Source organism: Magallana gigas, chromosome 3 (assembly GCF_963853765.1).
Source record: "Magallana gigas chromosome 3, xbMagGiga1.1, whole genome shotgun sequence".
Lineage (NCBI taxonomy): Eukaryota > Metazoa > Mollusca > Bivalvia > Ostreida > Ostreidae > Magallana > Magallana gigas.
Window position 1 is genome coordinate 20,133,035 of NC_088855.1, and position 19,405 is coordinate 20,152,439.

Below are 19,405 nucleotides of genomic sequence, written 5' to 3' on the forward strand. Positions count from 1 at the left end.
TGACCATCTATGGACTAGCTGTTTTTTCATATTATATCACTGATATTGACATGTGAGATATATTATATTTTTATCTGTTGTACCAATGTCATGAATGTTCTTTACATACTAATCCTCAATAGACACTACTAATATTCAAGCCAAATCGGCATGTTTCCAAACGGTTACAAACCTTAAAGGATATGATTAATCAATGTAGTGTCCACAAAAATAGACCGTTTCCCTTTCTTGTCGCAATTGAAGGCCGTTTATATTCAATCAAATACCTGTAAATACAAGTAAAATAAACTTTTATCTTTTGTGTCAAACAATTGTTAACAGGTGTTAATCTGTGACATATGTCTCGTATGTCACACCAAACGCAGGGCATCTCTGCTTTTAAAATAGAACACCGGAGACTTAACGTACATTCTTACATGATCTGATCGTAATACACCAAACAATTTGAACACCCAGCAGATTTCGCCACCGGAAAAAATACAAACTTTCAAACTATATATAAAGCATGGCTACATCGAAATCTTTGCAGATCTTCTCTTCCCACATCTCCAGTATTCTCCGTTGCCAAAGCGTTTCATCTCCTTTGTTCACAGTAAGTGTGGTTCAACCTCTTTTAAAAAATTTAAGGTGCGAAAATAATAGATAGAAATTTTCATCAAATTTTGATCAATTTTTTTTAAAACTTAGGTATTAATTCCGGCTTTAATCAATGTTCTTTGATAAAAAGAATATATATATATATATATATATATATATATATATATATATATATATATATATATATATATATATATATATATATATATATATATATATATATGAAAAAGAACAGTACGTACTTACAAATTTTCAACATTATTGTTTTAGATGGGTTCCTTCTTGATTGCCATTACCAGTCTTATCGCTGTAGCAAGCGCCTTACCTTATGGCGGTGGTAAGTATTTTTGAAAATATCTAATTTTTTTTAAAGATAATTCAAAATAGTAAAATTGTTCGACATTTGCTTGCTTAAATTGTTCAACTGTAATGTCCTTTGTTGTAGGAAGTGCTAATAATGGCAATAAAAACATCGGCATGAATTTGCCAGCAAATATGGGAATGAACAACGGAGCTATGAATGCAATGCCCGCTAATATGAATATGGCCGCCATGAATATGATGGCAGCTAACATGGCTAACAACATGATGATGCCAGCAAATATGGGCAACAACAAAGGCGCCATGAATGCCAAAGTAGCCAACATGATGAACGCCGTAAACATGGGCAACAACATGAACACAATGCCAGCTAACATGAATAATGCTGTGAACATGATGATGGCAGCTAATATGGGCAACAACAATAATGGAGCCAATATGGCAAATGTGATGAACGCCATGAACATGATGCCAGCTAATATGGGTAACAACAAAGGAGCAATGAACGTTATGATGCCAGCTAATATGGGCAACAACAACAATGGAGCCATGAATGCCAACATGGCAAATATGATGAACGCCGTAAACATGATGATGATCAATGGAGGAAATAATGGAGCTATGGGAAATGCAATGATGCCAAACAACATTGGACCCAATAACAACGCTGGCATGAATATGAAATGTAAGTTTCCTTTATATGAGTTTTGTAAATCAAAATTGTATATCAAAGTGAATAATATACATATCATTCATTTTTTTACAGCCGCCTATAAGGCCTATTAAACACATGTGGATATTGTGCCAATAACAAACGTCCCGAGGAGCTCTGATTTACGCCTTATTTCATATTTCATATTTAATAAAATGCATGGCTAACACATTATGCAGTTTCTTGTACTTTTTATGCCAACCATATCAATATTTTGTGATTGTTTTTTCATGAAAACGCCAACTAAACATAAACAGCAACATATCGTAAACGTTTAGGAAGTTAAAGAATAAAGTACTTGAAAACAAATTATATTATTTGTTTTAGACAACTATTAAATTATGAACTAAAAATGAATATACATAAACGGGTATAAATAATGTGTGTTATGACCTGAATGCTGGTTTTATTGTTTTGATGTTGCTGTAACAATACTTACAAGGTTTAAACAAAATCATATATAATTGACAAAATATTATGTAATATCGCACCATCGTCTAATAACATTTTTAAGTTAAGATTTATTGTAAAAAAGTTTAAACCGCGATTGTTTACTTATTGTACTTATATCTAAAAGTATATTCAAACAATGAAGATTTCCTCAAAATGAACAGATATGATGCCTACTGCTTTGAAGGTTACAGTTACAAGATTGAGAGTCGCTTTCAAAGCATATGACTATCTAAGCAAAAGTAAATCATAATTTTTATTTGTTTTTTGTGTAACCGTTTGCAAACTTAACTAAATTTTAAATCATGGTGGTTACTAGTGTAAAACATATGGTTAAGACTTTTTCTTTATTAATCGTATTCGTTGTTATAAGACAAAATTGACCCGTTTAAATCTACCAAACAAACAAAAATATTGTTTTTGACTAATTAAAGCCTACTGAAAACATTAAAAACAAAATAATATATGGCAATCAATTGAAATGTTTTGATTTTGTTCACGATGAACATGAAAAATAATGAAAAATGATGTATAATTTAGACTAAGCTTATAAAAAAAAAAAAAAAATGACAATAATAAAAAAATAAATGTAAACCTTATCTGCATAACTGACCTTTGGAAACTCTGTTAATTACATGTTATACTATAGCTCTTGAATTTGATTTCTTCAATCAATAAGCATATGTAGTCTGTCTCAAGATACATGTATTTATGCAGCACATTTGAACGAATTTTAATAAAAATACCAATACTTGTGGAAGAAGTGCTATTAAAATAGTTGAAAGAGATATTACCAAGATAATTTCATTGACACATTATCATTTTTCAGTCGGAAAAACTTACAGGAACAAGAACAGATTCCTTACGGAGATTTATAATGGACAGTGTTTACATCTTTTCTCCATTCGGAATACACTCGGAATACATCGCGCAATTTTTCAACGTTATCATCCGGGCTTGCTGCTATACAAAATCCCCGTAGACATCACATTTTTTAGCACTGTATTGAAACCTGATAAGCTAACAGGGGCGTTTCGACTGAGAAATCTATCTTGAATACGTTTAAACCCTGAGGTATTTATAAATATCAAGCAATAGGACAGACTATAGTTTATCATAGATAAGATCAGATAAGATATTCTTTATTTTCTCCAAATTATTGGAGAGTATTACATAATCAAATTATAAACTCAAGTGAAAATAGAGCAGAAACAAAACTTATTTATATATGTGACAAAATGTACATATTTTGATAGACATTTATAGATTACGGCAATCTATTACAAAGAAACCTCTGTTTTTATACAACATAAATGCAACGATTAACATAATCTGTTTCCATTTTGTATACGATATTTTTTCAAAACTTGTACCATTGACACATCCCATAAGGGATAAAAACTGTAATTCTAGATCTTGATTTTCAAACAGTATATATTCGTTGACATCAAGAAATTCTAAAACGTTTTCAAGCATAATTTCTCCGTCTTCTAAAAGATTATAACAGCTTCAAACAAGGTGCATATTATAGCTATCTGTTTCCTTATAACATAAAGGACAAGTTTTACATACAGTTTTCATTGATGAAACTTGTACTAAAAAGTTGATCAACAGTCGTTTTGAGGGTTCCTCTTTAGCAATTTGCCAAAGCTTATTAGGGTATTCTACTAAAAAAGGAAAGTTCAGGGTTATGCCAGAGCTATGCCATTGTTTTTCTTCCCCTGCCCAAATTGTTTTGATAACTAATTTATCATATAAAGTTTCTCATTTGAAATAATAATGAAAAACATTTTTAATACAACCCGAAAGATTGTTAGTAAACACCAGTGTTGACACTCACATTAAAAAAAGTACGCACTTTAAATTTTTTTCTTAAAGTGCGTTGAACATTGTCTTTTCAAAACTTAGTTAAGAAGATACATCAAAAGTTTTTGATATCGAGAAATTTAACGCACTTTGAAAAAATATGTAGCCTTCTAGAATTGGATTGAATTCATTTGATAGTTACCTCTTAGGCTTATAAGAAAAAAATTGATCAAGAAAATGTTTACTGTATACACGGAAATATTTGCCCTGTTTTATTTTCACCCTTTTCGCCCACGTTGTCAGCGGGCAAATTTGAGACTGAGTGATCTCCAATATCCCATAGCATTTTTATTTAGACCTGACATGAATTGTAAATACGCATTGTTACCCTTTTATCTCCGACTACCGCCATATTAGTTGACGATTTATATTGCTCATCGCTACACACCCGTATATAAGGCAGCACTTTTCATGCTTTATCGCATTCAAGTGGTATTTCATTCGTCGAACACCCGAAGTTACATAAATGATAAAAAAGAACAAGAAGATCAAATTTTGATTTGAATGGTTTTTGTGTCAAGTGACTTATAACTTATGAAACGTCAACGTTTAGTGAAATTAACATTTGGTAAAAAAAAGAAATTCTGTTCATTATGCTATCATAAACGCTAGTATCAATTACAGATATTGCTAATAATCTACAATCCTAGAGCTTTTAGGTATACTATAGTTATGTGAATAAATGTAATTTAAATATGGCTTTAGGACCCCAAAATAACTGATAGATAGATAAACATGACTTGTACACACATACAATTTATTTTTCAAGGAGTAGAGATTAAAAAATAAACCACTGCATCAACTACATGATCGAAGCATGATCGAAATCAACATGTAGCATCCCCTCCCTTGATTAGGGGTAGGTGAGGTTAGTACCAGCGATTGTCTAACTGCACGTCCCAAGATAAATTCACACACACATAATTACATTTGAATGCTAATCCTTGATCTACTTATTCCCAAATCATAATGGGGGTATATATAAAACCTACAATCCCCATTTGTAGCAAGTGAAAGATGACCACTTGTTCTGAAGCAAAGGTAGTGATTAGCTACCTTTGTGTACTTCCGAGTTTTTTTTTTTCATAACTTTGTTAATTTCAGTTCTTTTCTGGTCCATCCCTCAAAGATGTGTAATGCCAATATACACACCTGGGTAGCAAACAAGGCCAGCCGGGTGTTTGTTCAAAATGAAAAGAGCATTTTGCCTATATAATTGAAGACTTGGAAGTTACATCATAGAAGTTAGTTCATTTGACCAGGAATTAAAACTTGACCCATTTGGAGTAGATTAGTTGTTTTTTAATAACAGCAATTTTTTCCTCGATTCGGTGCAACTTCTGTGCTCGGACACCATTCCGGGCTGGCAGTTTGAAATTATTGTACGCGGGCTGTGCCCAGCCTCTTTTCTCGTTCAACAAGAAAAAGATGATTCGACTTTCCAGACAGAAACACAAAAATCCTGATTTAACTTATCCAAGGATTTAATAATTGATTTAATAATTGATAGACTTTGTATAAAAAAAAAACTAAAGGAGGGGGACTTAATGAACCTGGAATGTTCTTACTGGTGTAGTTTCGGCTTAATGCTTACCTCGATCCAACTTTACTTGAACGCCAAGATGTCAATTTTGGTCGCTGTGGTATCGGACGACAACAAAAAGCCAAACCAATTAAATTTTATACTTCGATATTCATCAAATAATTTTGACCATGAGACACGATCCGTAAGCTGGTTAATTAAATATAATGAGCTGTTTGTTTGCACTGGAAATAACTGGTAGTAACCGGTAGTTGATGAAGATAAAGAAGTTAAAACTATTAATGGTTGATCCATGTATAATGATTGTAAAATTGCCAAAAAATTTGTTCATTTATTCAATAAAAAAGTATGGTAAAAATTAAAAATGATTTGTTAGAAGTATTCCAACCGACCCATTGAAATGGTCCCTTCCCGAGAATTTTTTCAGTTTTGGTTTTTTTAATTAATTGTCCGTGTGATATTAAAAATTCATTTGATTATGTTTTTGTATTAATAAATAGCTTTATCAGTAAAAGAAAAAAAAAGTTTAATTATCAATTATCTATTTGTGGTGTTAAGGAACACTGCCTAAAATCAAAAGTCCAAAGGAAAAATACATAACAGGAGCAGATCAAACATGGACCTCTAAACAAATTAGAAGAAGTGTAAATGCTAAGGAGGAGTGAATATCATCTGCTGACCGGTCACAACTGCAAGAAAAAATATTTTAAAAAATAAACGAATAAACTACGTACCACCCCACTATGAACACTTTGCGTTGGAGTACATCAATCATTTATATAATTAATTCTGACCTGTTTTTTGTTTTTGTTTGTTTGTCTGGTTTTTTTTTTATATTTTGCCTGAAATTTTAATACGACGCAAATAAAAGTATCCTATTATATCTCTACCTGTTAATCAATCAAAGAACTTTTCAAATATGTTGTTTATTTAACAATCACACTATCAATATCAAGTTTTCTCTTTTAACATTTTAATAATGAATTAATGTTTCAATTTTTAAAAACCATTCAATATATAACAACCACACAGTAAAGGTTTGCCTCTATTTTTTACATTTGAAATACAATCTGGAGAAATTTTAAAATTTTCTTATAGATATTTCATCATTCCTTAATATACAAGTACATATAATGTTTAGATGTTATTTGGGGGAAATTGCAAATCTCAGTGTTACTTTTGAAAAGAATTATAAAAAGAAGTACATTAAATGTGTTTGAACACCTTGAATCTATTTGTACTTAGAAATCTGATTTTCCATTGATTTTCAATGTACCACTTGTATTGTTAGAGGGCAGGATGTGATTATACTACAAGACAATTGACAATGTACACCATACAGACCGTTAGAAAGTCTTTAAGTAACGAATAGATCAAATTAAGACTTCCGTGTGATATACACATATCTTCAGACTACAAACATGCATTCTGACATAATCAATTTGTGCGACGTAAAACATTTTGATCACTCTGCAGAATTTGTCATCAGAAAATATGAAGTTCGGAAACTATATATAAAGCTCGTTCGTATCAGAGTCTTTACAGACCTTTGCCTTTCGTTCCTCCAGTGTTCTTCGTTACCAAACGATTCATTATCTTTAAAGTAAGTACCTACGTATAGTTGAAAACAAAGTGACTCTTCTCAAATAATCTTTAATAATAGAAAGAGAAAAAAGTCCTGACATTTCATAATATCTCAAAGAACTAAAACAAAATTGAAAAACGGTTTTAAATAATTTGTTTATAGTTGTTATTTCAGATTTTTACAAGTTTTACAAATATTTGTAAGACTATCATTTCTATTTCAGATGGGTTTCATTTTGATGACCGTTACTTGTCTTATTGCTTCAGCAAGTGCCTTTGCAACCTACGGGGGTAAATGTTTTAAAAGATGTTTCTATAATAACTGGATTAACAAAATTGTTCTATTTCGTTTATTTTATTTGATTTATCTAAAAACCCTATCTTTTAGGAAGAGCAATTAATGGCAACAACGCCAACATGAATGCCGCCATTAACACGGTGCCAGTCAATATGGGACTGAACACTGGAGCAATGAATGCACTGCCCGCTAATATGAATATGGCCGCCATGAATATAATGGCAGCTAACATGGCTAACAACATGAACAGAATGCCAGTAAATATGGCCAACATCAATGGCGCCATGAACGTGATGCCAAGTAATTTGGGAGTGAACATGGGCAACAACATGAACACAATGCCAGCTAATATGAATAATCTTGTGAACATGATGATGCCCACCAATAACAATGCCAATATGCTGAACAATTTGATACCAGTTAATTTGGGCAACAGAAACAATGTAGCCAGGAATGCCAATATGATGAACGCCGTGAACCTGATGTTGCAGAATGGTGGAAACAATGGAGTTTTGGGCAATGCAATGATGCCAAACAACATTGGAAATATGGGACCAAATACCAATGTTGGTATAAACATGAAATGTAGGTTACCTTTAATGCGATTTTCGTCATTCAAATTGTAATGGTGTACTCTACCCAAATCAAAATACTAATTTGCTGATTTACTTTACAGCCGCCTACGCAACCTATTAAACACAATCCAGATGTTTGTACCATCAACGAAAGACCCCGAGGAGCTCTGTCTTGTTCTTCATAGAAAATTAAATTGCATTCCAGAAACATTTTATATGTTGTGCTCTGTATTTTTTCTTGCTATTTAAAAGTAACTTGTATCGATAGTCTGCGATTCTTTTCTAGATAAAGCCAATTTATAGTAAGCAGCTATTAAGCGTAAAGGTATTGCATAACAATAATAAAACAATATGCTCAAACAAACAGCATTTATATTCGGAAAACGTTTTCGATTTTATCATGACACAAAGATCAAATGAATACTACATTAAATTAACAAAATGTAGGTTTGACAGTAGCTGTTCTTTCTATTTGATGAAACGCTGATTTGATGGGGGGAAATGCTGAAGTTTATTACAAATTCTAGGCAAGGAGTAAAATTTAGAAATCAAAATCAAGGACAACATAATGAAATAAAATTTAGATACTTGAACAAAAAAACTAATTGAACATTTTCCGCCAGATAGTTAAACTAAAATCCCACTTTTCCAAACATCTTTAAAAATCTTGAGTTTTGAAAATGGAGTCTTTTTACTGTTATTTAAGTACATGTTATAATTTTGAAATTTCTTTGCAAACCTACTTTTCGTTGTCTTTAAGATTTTTTTATGGTACAAGCCGATTGCCTTTTTAGGTATTAATATTCTATAATGATTTGGTGTAGAAAAATAATCAACACATTTACGACACATTTATTATTATTATTGACATTATAATTTTCATAAAATTCGAAGACAAAATCATATCTTAATTTATCGAAAAAAAACTATAATGATTTGGTATAGAAAAATAAACAACACATTTACGACACATTTATTATTATTATTGACATTATAATTTTCATAAAATTCGAAGACACAATCATATCTTAATTTATCGAAAAAAAATTATACACATGTATATAGTAATATTGTTTATCCTTATAATAAAAACATTATGACCTTGTTTACAAAAAAAAAACTATTGCGGTAATTCACGATGCGGAAATCACTGGAAAATGGAAATAGAAAAAATCTTACTTAAGAATGTTTGTTGGTTTGACCACAAACCACTTGGGTTAACCTACTTCGAATTTGATATGCATCGTTTACACATTAGTGAAATTATTCCTGATTATGCAAAACATTTTTGACAGATTATTTGCGTTACTTGTTCCAATATGAATTTATATTAATACTGTTGATATTAAAATGAATATGTATATGATACGAAATAATAATTAACTTTTTTAAATGGAGATTTACCGCCATATTAATCTAATTTAACAAAATAAAAAGGCGAAATTTATTATCGTTACATATAATGCAAATCATTGAATGAATTTTTTAAATTGTAATTAAAATTGAAATTGAAACTGACCATAGGGACTTCTTTATCATGTTTGTAATGCACGAATTATTTAAACAATAATTTATGGAAAGTTTTTTTTTGGTAAAAATTTCTTTCACAAGCTCATGAGTCTAGGTATAGAGTTAAACCATCCTTATAATTTCTTTTAAGGATTCTTCTCACTTGTTTTGTAAAAGTAATTTGTTTTGTTTCGTAGGCAAATTACATTGTGAGGACAATTTACTCAAGAATACACAAAATAGTACCCTTTGAATAAAGAACTCTTTTCAAATGCAAAAGGGTCAATGTCGCGTTATAATGTGCAATTTGCCGTATTGTATTACTGAAAGCATGGGGGAGGGGTCCCAAAATAATCCCTTGCCCCTTATTTGTAATTTTGAGGTTGGATCAAAATGAAAGTGAAGCAAACATATTCTAACTTAATATTTATGAGATAAACTTGCATATTGTTCCTTCCTACGTTTATTTCAAAAGTCTGTGCAGCTCCTCATGTTTGGGTTTCTGATTAATATGTCACTAACTAGATTCTTTTTAGGGTATTGTTACGCATATAATTATTCATGGGTACTGTATACGTTAAACTTGTCTTGTTAACGCTAGGGTTGTTATAATACACTTTACGATATTTTTCTCATTAGTTGATAACGACAATTAAGAGGACTAGAGTGTCAGGACCATTTTTAGACTATTTAAATCTTATTGGAGAAAAGTGCTCTATATAAAGATAAAAGACAATAACCACGTTTTAGTTTATATAAATGAAATGTTTTTACTAAATATTAATATACAGCTAATCAATTTTTTTTAAAATATGAAGTGAATCTGATAAATTTTTGTTGACATCCGATCCTACAAAAAAGAAATCAAATTAAATTTTTTTTTCATATTCTTATAAATTCACAAGAGTTTCTAAAATTTGATCCTATGTTAAAATATGAAACGTTGAGAAAAATGTTAGGAAAGGACTTTATACTGCACATTCAACTTTAACAGATACAGTTTATGGTGTTTTTGTTTTATTTTAAATATTAATTCGGTGGTGTTATGATTAATTTCAGATTGTTTATCATAGCATAGAACAACAATTTTAAGTTGTACTTGGGAATATTAACTTGGTAGGTTGTGTGAATCAAATTTTATGATGCTTGAAGAACTTGATTTAATCACATACCAGCCAAGAAAGACAATTGAAAGATTGCTACACTATTCTGTTAATTAACTCGGGAGTAATGTTTGGACAGAACGTGTATAAAAAAATTACCAGCAGTATTCAAGATACAGAGATATTATATAGGTTAACCCATAAAGACATTGTAATGACTTACTTTAGAAGATTTAAGAGTGTTCAAATTATTAATTGACAATTTTTAAACAAAATAGTAAAACATGTATGGTCAATGATGATATAAAGCGTTTAAAAATTTGTCCTGTATAGTTATTAGACAAAACATGAATCAGAGCTTAGGAAACTATTAGAAAAATAATGAGAACATTTTACACTTTACAATTGTAAAAAAGATAACATTCATCCCCTCTTAAGTGAAAACCCTAAATAGACTAAACCAATTTTTGTAAAGACCTTCTTACTCATCCAACGCATGACTTATATGTACGTTGCCTAACAGTTATCAAGAAGGAGAGAAGATTATGGAAAAAAAATTAATCCACAAAAGGTGATGTAACTTATGACCTCCCTGCAGTAAAATTCTCTACTCCAGAAGTCATGAAAAAATATGGTGAAAGGCTTCACGTTCTTTCTAACTATGCAGAAAGTTTCTATTCAGTGTTACTAAAAGAAAAGAAGAAGGTTTATAAACATCATATACGCTACTACAATATGATCATTTCTGTCACGCCCTGCAGTGAGAACACTATCCGACGTCATATTATCTACAATTTAAGCAGAATGATTTATTGTCGTTTTAAAAACGCAAGACAACAACGGACAATCACAAATTGCAAAAGGTCACCAAAGAGACTCAATCAAGCCACCTTAAAACAAAATAAATGTTTATTTGTAAATCATGCAACATACAGATTAAGAAATGTTTTTCTTTCGAGTAATTTTTAAAATCAAAATTAATCATTAGTTTATCATCAGATAATTATGACAAACCTAAAACATTAAATTAAACCGCATTATAAATAAACGTTTAAGCATTTTATATAACACGTTACTCATAAAAAGATACGCTTAATAATTGAGGACACTTAGAATTCATTTGCTTTTTGAAACATTTTACCATTGATTTCTCAATAAGAAACTTATTGTACGTAGACAGGATGCGAATATACAAGAGAATTTACAATGTACATTATACAGAAATTTAACAAGACCGACAGGACTAACAGATCGAATTCAGACTTCCCTGTGGTAAAAACAAAATTTCAGACCACATACATACGATTTAACATGACCAAGATGTTCGTCATCAAAGATTTTGATCACTCTGCAGAAATTGTGATTAGAAAAATAATTTTCTAAACTATATATAAAGCATGGTCTTATCAAAAACTTCACAGTCCTTTGTATTTCGTTTTCTCTGTGAGCTACGTTGCCAAGCATTAAATTATCTTTAAAGTAAGTACCTACCTATGGAGGTATTAAATATTTTGAATTTAGCACAAGAATTAAGTAGTAGAAACATAATGTTTTGTTGCATATATCTTCTCCTTTCGTTATATTTGAAAGGTTTTTGTTTCAGATGGGTTTCTTTTTGATGGCCGTTACTTGTCTTATTGCAACAGCAAGCGCCTTTCCAACATATGGCAGTGGTAAATGTTTTTAAAAGAATATATCTACAAATATAATGTACGAACTACTAAAATTCTTCCATATTTGAATTTATTTCAATTTTTTTTTAAGGAAGAGCAAATAATGGCAATAATGGCAACAACAATGCAGCCATTAACATGCTGCCTGTGAATATGGGACTAAACACTGGAGCAGTGAATACAATGCCCGCTAATATGAATGTAGCCGCCGTGAATATGATGGCGACTAACATGGGCAACAACTTGGCAATGCCAGGTAATATGGGCCTGAACAACAATGGCGCTTTGAACATCATGCCAGGAACTATGGGTATAAATATGATGCCAGCCAATATCGGCATCAACATGAACAATATACCAGCTAACAGGTATAATGCTGTAAACATGATGCTAGCAGCTAATATGGGCAACAACAACAATGGAGCCATTAATGCCAATATGATGAACGCTGCGAACATGATGATGGTGAATGGCGTAAATAATGGAGCTATGGGCAATATAATGACCCCAAACAACATTGGAAATATAATGGGACTAAATACCAATGCTGGTATGAATATGAAATGTAAGTTAGCTTGAATACAAATATTTTGAAAACTCTAATGGATTATAGACGTTTAAAAATACTAACATGAAGTGTTTTTGTTTATTTTACAGCCGCCTATGCAACCTATTAAACACAATGCAGAGGTTTGTACCATCAACGAAAGACCCCGAAGAGCTCGGTTTTATTCTTCATAGATAATAAAAATACATGGCAATATTATATACTGTTTTGTTTTCCTATTATTTAAATATTGATTTCTTACAAGTTCTTTTTTCATGAGAACACTTACAATTTAGCGTGCCTTTTGACATACTTATATATTGGATTTTATTTGATGTATAAGACAATGTGGACAATATATTCAAATCCATTATTTGTAGTATGGTAAAGAATTAATAATGATTCGAAATAAACTTGATAAACAGCAAAGATGTTTTTAACTTTGCAAGTGTCGCTGTGCGTCTAATCTTAGCATAGATTTACGATATTATTAGAATATTTATTGCTGAGTGACATGCAATTTCTTATAAACATTATCTTAAATTTCATATTTCCAAATAAGTTTTTGATATAATTTCCAAAAGTTTATGACAATAATATTTATTTATAGAAGGACAAGGGGGGAAAGTTCACGGTCGTTTATTTTTTTAAATCAAAGTACTCAAAGTCCTGGAAAGCACTAAGCCAGCCTTATTGCTTCTTTTTCAAATGTTAATTGTTAATATTTTTAACTCATAATTATACAGAAAGTATAAACAAAATTTCATGAAAATGCATGATATGTATGAGACCCTGACCATACCTTTTCGATCAATTTGAAGAGAGGAGTTTGTAATGCATATTAACTGATCAGTCAGCCCACGGACCGATTAATTAGGTTTTGATAACCGAATTGTGCTTTGTAATTTGATTGTGCTTGTGTACATTGGAATTCTGGAAAGGAATAAGACAGTCCGTGTTAACGAAATTCGAAGTTATGAAACCGATTGTCACTGGGTTCCGGAGTCCGCATATATATATTTCTCGAATTTGAATTTGAGGATATATCTTGACAGTTGTTTGAAATTCAGAGAGCGAACTTTGCAAAGTTAAGAGTCTAATAAATAAATAGGTGTTCAGTCATACATTGCACCGCTGCAAGCCTGTTTCTTATCCTACAGTCATAAAAGTAAAGTGTACAAACTCAAATATACACCCGCATAATAGTATTGTTCCGGAAACTATATATCTTGTATATTTATAGAGTATTCGCTTTTGATCAAAATTAATATTCTGCTGGCTGACTTTATTACTTTTTTTAAAAGCTAACATTGTTATTTATATATATATTTAATATAAATAAAGTGAACGGCAAGTTTTGAATACACTTAAAAAAAAAGACTGACCGTACCTTTTCACCAATTAAGACCATAAAATCTGACTAAATGTCATTGAATTAAAAAATTCACAAAATGCAAGAGAAAAACACGACATGAATCAATAGATCAAAGTTACACAACAAATATTTTAAAAATATCATGTTAATAAATTTGTCGGCCTTTGAGGGTCTCAAATTTTGTCAATGTAAACTTTTGATATAGCGACAAGACAAGGAAATATCTCTGATCGCATGCTTTGACACTCCGAGATCAGCACCACTGACCATCCTTTGTTTACATCGCACAGCGGTCATCCAACATGTGTCTAATATTAGCAGCATGGAATGCTTTGTGGCATGTTTAGTTGTGTAATCGGCAATGCACCCTCAGATTTCACTAATATTGTGAAAGTTTGCAATTTTTTCTGATCTTGACTAAATAAACCCACAACTCTACGTTCTTTTTGCAAAACGTGGAATCTAAATACTAACTTAGGGATTACCACGATTACCATGATCTTGCTTTTTTTAGAATACGAGCGGTCGGTCAGCATGATCACTATGTGGCGCTTATAAAAAGATCATGAGATTGGTGCATCCCTAATAAGCGCTAGCGCATGCGCTGGATAAAAAACATCTAAAAGTACATTTTTCATTAATTTGCAAAGTATTGGTTTGTGCCAACTTCAATTAGGGCTTTATGACAATTCGAAAATTCTATCCCGTGTTTACTTTCTTTATTTAAATGCATTTTTAAAATATTGGCGGAATGAGGTATTAAAGGTGTTTTTTTAAATAATTTGTTCTAAATATTTTGTACAAAGGCAGAAGGTTTTTATTGAATCACAAATCATGTAAAGTAATAAAAGATAGATTTATATCCCAACTGCTTTATGTATAAATGTGTTTCAACTTTAGACCTGTACTTTAGATTTAGCAATGCTATTTAACGTAGATTGTGTAATATTGATTTGTCTTTGGGAGTCCAACATTTTTTGTGCACCGTAAAGTGCAACTACTTGATAGAATCTGAACTGTAGCTCCAAGGACGTCCACCCGATTTTTTGCAGACCAGAGCAACAGACCAGCAGCTGAAACTTATTCTTAAAATAAAATTCTTCATTTTTTCAGTTCCAAGCATTTAAAAAAAATTTGGATAATGCAAAATATATCGGTTATCACGTATCTTCAAAGTGTTTAAATTTATATGGTTTAGCTACAAGAATGTATTCATCATATAAGTCAAAAGCAAAGATCAATATCAGTCTGTTTTTATTTTTTAAAAAATAAGATATCTAATTGTTGATAAATCGTCATATGAGTCATACAAATTTACTAACTTGAACAGGATGTGAATGTTAAATCTGGATTGCCATTTGTATTGTAGACAGGAAACCATATCTAGTATCGTATTGTTTACATATTTAACATGTAATAACATTATAAAACTCATCTTATGGTAGATTTTCAACATAGCAACGATTTATAAATTTTAAAATTCTTCAGCTTACTTTTTATATATAAAACGAATTACATGTATTGTTGATTCAACATGCATTAGCTAAGAACCATTAACAGACTCTAATTCAAGTTATGACTTAACCCATTTAATCGTCATTTTAATATACAACATATTCAATGAAGTTCAATGAAGTTTTAAGCCTTTGCAATACATCGTAAGTCCTTTTCAAATAAAAAAAGAACATATTATGCAGCAATAGTTTTTTGAAATTTACTTTCCTTCCATGTTTGTGAAATTGTGTTGTAAAAATAATATACACTGTAATAATAAATGCCTGGAATCGACTAAAGCATGTTTTCTATATTTAACTCAGCTTAATTCAATATAAGTAGTTAAAATCTAATAAGCAAGAACATGACATTTTTGTCGCAAGTTACAATAATATTAGGGAGTGTTTATACTCTGAAATGTTTCACATTGATGCTTTAAAAATAAATACATCAGAATATTTCTTCCTTGTGTGTAGGTTTTTGTATGCTTCATCAAAGTTATATATATATATATATATATGATTTAAGTTTGAAAAAAATTAAAAACAAACTACATCAAAATATTATTATATCACTATGAAGCATTTCTTGCTATTTTGATAATACATAGATTCTGTTGTGACGGAATTGTTCTTTAAGCTTCTTCTAGAGGGCGAGAAAAGTATAGAAAAAGCACACATTTTAAATGATGTCAATGTGCATCATGAACAGTAGAAAACCTTGTCCCAGACCAAGAAGAACTATCCTGTCATCAAAATAGAACACGTCTGAGTCAAAACATAAATTCTTACAAGGTTCAGGTGTAAAACATCAGACGTTATCATCGGCTGACGAATCTGTAACCGGAAAGTAATAATGTATTATACAACTATATAAACCCAAGTTTCGTTCTGAATCCTCACAACTTTATTTGTCATCCTCCGGAGTTCTTCGCTGTTCCAACGTTCTCTAGTTCCTTTGTTCATGGTAAGTAGAACTTAAGTGGACTGTATGGTCGTGGTCATTTTTACACTATACTAATTTCCTTAACAAGAAGACTTCTGTATAAAAATATATAAAAATATTCAAATTTCAAAAGATAAAATATATGGTATTTTTCCTTATTGAATTAAAGCTTATAGCTAAATACATCATATCTATAAAAAAAAGAGTTAAGAAAGATGTGATGGTTGATTTGTTGACAACCAAGCCCCCTTTATAGTTGAAAAAGATTTTCAAAGATCACACAACGTTGGCGATAAAGTCGTTTAGTATAATTCTTTAAAGCTGTAATAAATGATTTGTAGACATTTGTAAAATATGTACTTTGAGATTTTTTGTCTCTCTTGCTGATTATCTTACATCTTAGAATACTTTTATTTAAGAAGAAATATTTCTGAAGTTTAATAGTTTTCTTTTCGAGTTTTGTAAATTTGTCATATATGAAAGGAATACAAATCTTTCGAAGACACTTAATTTTGAAACATCGTTGTGTTTATGAATTTGTCATGTTTTGAAGGAAGACAAACACATATAAGACACTTTATTTTCAAACATTCAATCTTTGCTATTTTGAAAAAAAAGTGTCAGATTATTTTTTTCAAAGTTTATTTGACGTACTAATGAACTCTGCAATAATTCCTTGTTTTAGATGGGTTCCTTCATTGTTGCTGTTTCATGCCTTTTTGCTGTCATTAGCGCTCGTCCCCAATATGGAAAAGGTAAATTTAAACATTTATTTTACTCTTATTAGAACTTTGATTAAAAAAATTGTTTAATAATTTTTTCCCTGTAAAATGAAGATAAAATCAAAGAGACAATTTTAATTTTTCTCTTTAAGGTGGTAATGTAGGCATGTCTAACATGATGATGAACATGATGCCAGCTAACATGGGCATGAACATGATGCCAGCTAACATGGGCATGAACATGATGCCAGCTAACATGGGCATGAACATGATCCCAGCTAACATGAACATGATCCCAGCTAACATGAACATGATCCCAGCTAACATGAACATGATCCCAGCTAACAGGGGCATGAATATGGTGCCAGCTAACATGGGAATGAACATGATGCCAGCCAACATGGGAATGAACATGAAGAATGGAGCAATGAACATGATGATGCCAGCTAATATGGGAATGAACATGATGCCAGCTGATATTGAAATGAGCATGCCAGCAGGTATGGGTAATAACAAAGGAGCAAATAACATGATGCCAATTGATATGGAAATGAGCATGCCAGCCGGTATGGGTAACAACAAAGGAGCAAATAACATGATGCCAATAGATATGGAAATGAGCATGCCAGCTAATATGGGTAACGGAGCAAATAACATGCCAATGAAGGTGGAAATGGACATGCCAGCTGCTAATGGTAATAACATGGGAGCAAATAACATGATGCCAATAGATATGGAAATGAGCATGCCGGCTGGTAATGGTAACAACAAAGGAGCAATGAACACCATGATGCCAGCTAATATGGGCATGAACATGATGCCAGCTAATATGGGCATGAACATGATGATGCCAGCTAATATGGGCAACATGATGATGCCAGCTAATATGGGCAACATGATGATGCCAGCTAATATGGGCAACATGATGAACAGAGCTATGAACATGATGATGATGCCAATGAATATGGGTATGATGAATGGTGGAAACAATGGCGGTATGCCCAATGCTATGATGGGAAACATGATGGGAGCTGGTAACAACAAAATGAAATGTAAGTACATAGGTCATATGTCTGTACAACTGCAAAAATTTAAATAAAATGATTTTTTGCGAGTACGTGTAAAAGAAAGTATTTTCCTATGTATATTGATGTCTTGTTTTATCATTACAGCTCTCTATTAAGTTTTTAATACACCAACACACTGGATCATAGAGGAAGGACCCCGGGGATGAACTAGATTTTTTTCCATTGCACATTGAATAAAATTTGTATTCAAATTTAAACTGTTTATATTATTTTGTTTATAGTAAGGAGGGTTTAAAAATGTTTTTAATTCATTCTTTTCAAATGTGCATGTTCACTGCAATCAAAATGATACTTTCAATTCACACTTTAAATTCGGTTTTCGTTTACAAATTCATAATTTATCTCCCGTGATGCAACATGCGTTGACCTTATCTCATAGTAAAAAGAAAACATTAACCGAAACCAATATTTAAGATTAACATTGTATTATTTACAAAATATGGAAATGCTATCAAACGTATTCGGATTTAAGAAATGCTCATAGACTTGGACGTGTAGTTGTAGGAGATAATGTTGGAGGCCAATCTAAGGGTCCAGAAAGATTCTCTTATTCCTTGTGGTTGTCAAAAGATCGTTCAAAAAAGAAGTATTGTAATTGCACATTACATAATTAATGTGTCAAATGACTGATGAATCATCGTGTTGCAAATTAGAATTTGCCATTTTTCACAAGATGCCAATGTTGATAAGATTTACAACAAAGAAAACTTTGCGGTAGGTTATCATTGCCGTTTAGTAAAACATTCTTAGTAATCAATTTACGAACTTTCCATTACACCAAATTAAGCTGTTACTTTCATCTCTCTATGAATTAAATTTAATAACATTTAAATGGAGTGCTTTTTGTCACACTCTGTGTCAATTTTTGTTCTGAATTATATTAGGTCAAAGTTGTGTGAAAGTGCAATAAACGATGTTATGTTGTCACCACTCTGAAATTTCCGTATTCTGTTTTAGTTTCCTAGCAAGTTTTAGCACGTAAGCGGAAGTAAATGCATTTGAT

At 31.2% G+C, this 19,405-nt stretch overlaps 4 protein-coding genes across 4 annotated transcripts; all 4 read left to right on the top strand.

Moving 5' to 3' along the window:
- Positions 1 to 455: 455 nt before the first annotated feature.
- LOC105335586 (uncharacterized protein MAL13P1.336-like) lies at positions 456 to 1,801 on the top strand. The gene is made up of 4 exons (XM_020070344.3): positions 456 to 592; positions 868 to 934; positions 1,043 to 1,603; positions 1,685 to 1,801. Exons 1-4 carry the CDS (start codon positions 506 to 508, stop codon positions 1,702 to 1,704), a joined length of 735 nt encoding a protein of 244 aa, XP_019925903.3. The 5' UTR covers positions 456 to 505; the 3' UTR covers positions 1,705 to 1,801.
- A 5,226-nt stretch (positions 1,802 to 7,027) lies between these two features.
- On the top strand, positions 7,028 to 8,161 carry LOC109619681 (putative uncharacterized protein DDB_G0275317). The gene is made up of 4 exons (XM_020070345.3): positions 7,028 to 7,092; positions 7,298 to 7,364; positions 7,462 to 7,956; positions 8,048 to 8,161. Exons 2-4 carry the CDS (start codon positions 7,298 to 7,300, stop codon positions 8,065 to 8,067), a joined length of 582 nt encoding a protein of 193 aa, XP_019925904.3. The 5' UTR covers positions 7,028 to 7,092; the 3' UTR covers positions 8,068 to 8,161.
- A 3,814-nt stretch (positions 8,162 to 11,975) lies between these two features.
- Positions 11,976 to 12,988, top strand: LOC105335589 (putative uncharacterized protein DDB_G0286901). Its single transcript, XM_011439546.4, has 4 exons — positions 11,976 to 12,037; positions 12,162 to 12,231; positions 12,323 to 12,796; positions 12,889 to 12,988. The coding sequence occupies exons 2-4, from the start codon at positions 12,162 to 12,164 to the stop codon at positions 12,906 to 12,908; spliced, it is 564 nt and encodes a 187-aa protein (XP_011437848.3). The 5' UTR covers positions 11,976 to 12,037; the 3' UTR covers positions 12,909 to 12,988.
- Positions 12,989 to 16,468: 3,480 nt separating this feature from the next.
- On the top strand, positions 16,469 to 18,599 carry LOC105335590 (putative uncharacterized protein DDB_G0286901). The gene is made up of 4 exons (XM_011439547.4): positions 16,469 to 16,613; positions 17,278 to 17,347; positions 17,467 to 18,366; positions 18,487 to 18,599. The coding sequence occupies exons 1-4, from the start codon at positions 16,611 to 16,613 to the stop codon at positions 18,495 to 18,497; spliced, it is 984 nt and encodes a 327-aa protein (XP_011437849.3). The 5' UTR covers positions 16,469 to 16,610; the 3' UTR covers positions 18,498 to 18,599.
- The last annotated feature ends 806 nt before the right edge of the window (positions 18,600 to 19,405 follow it).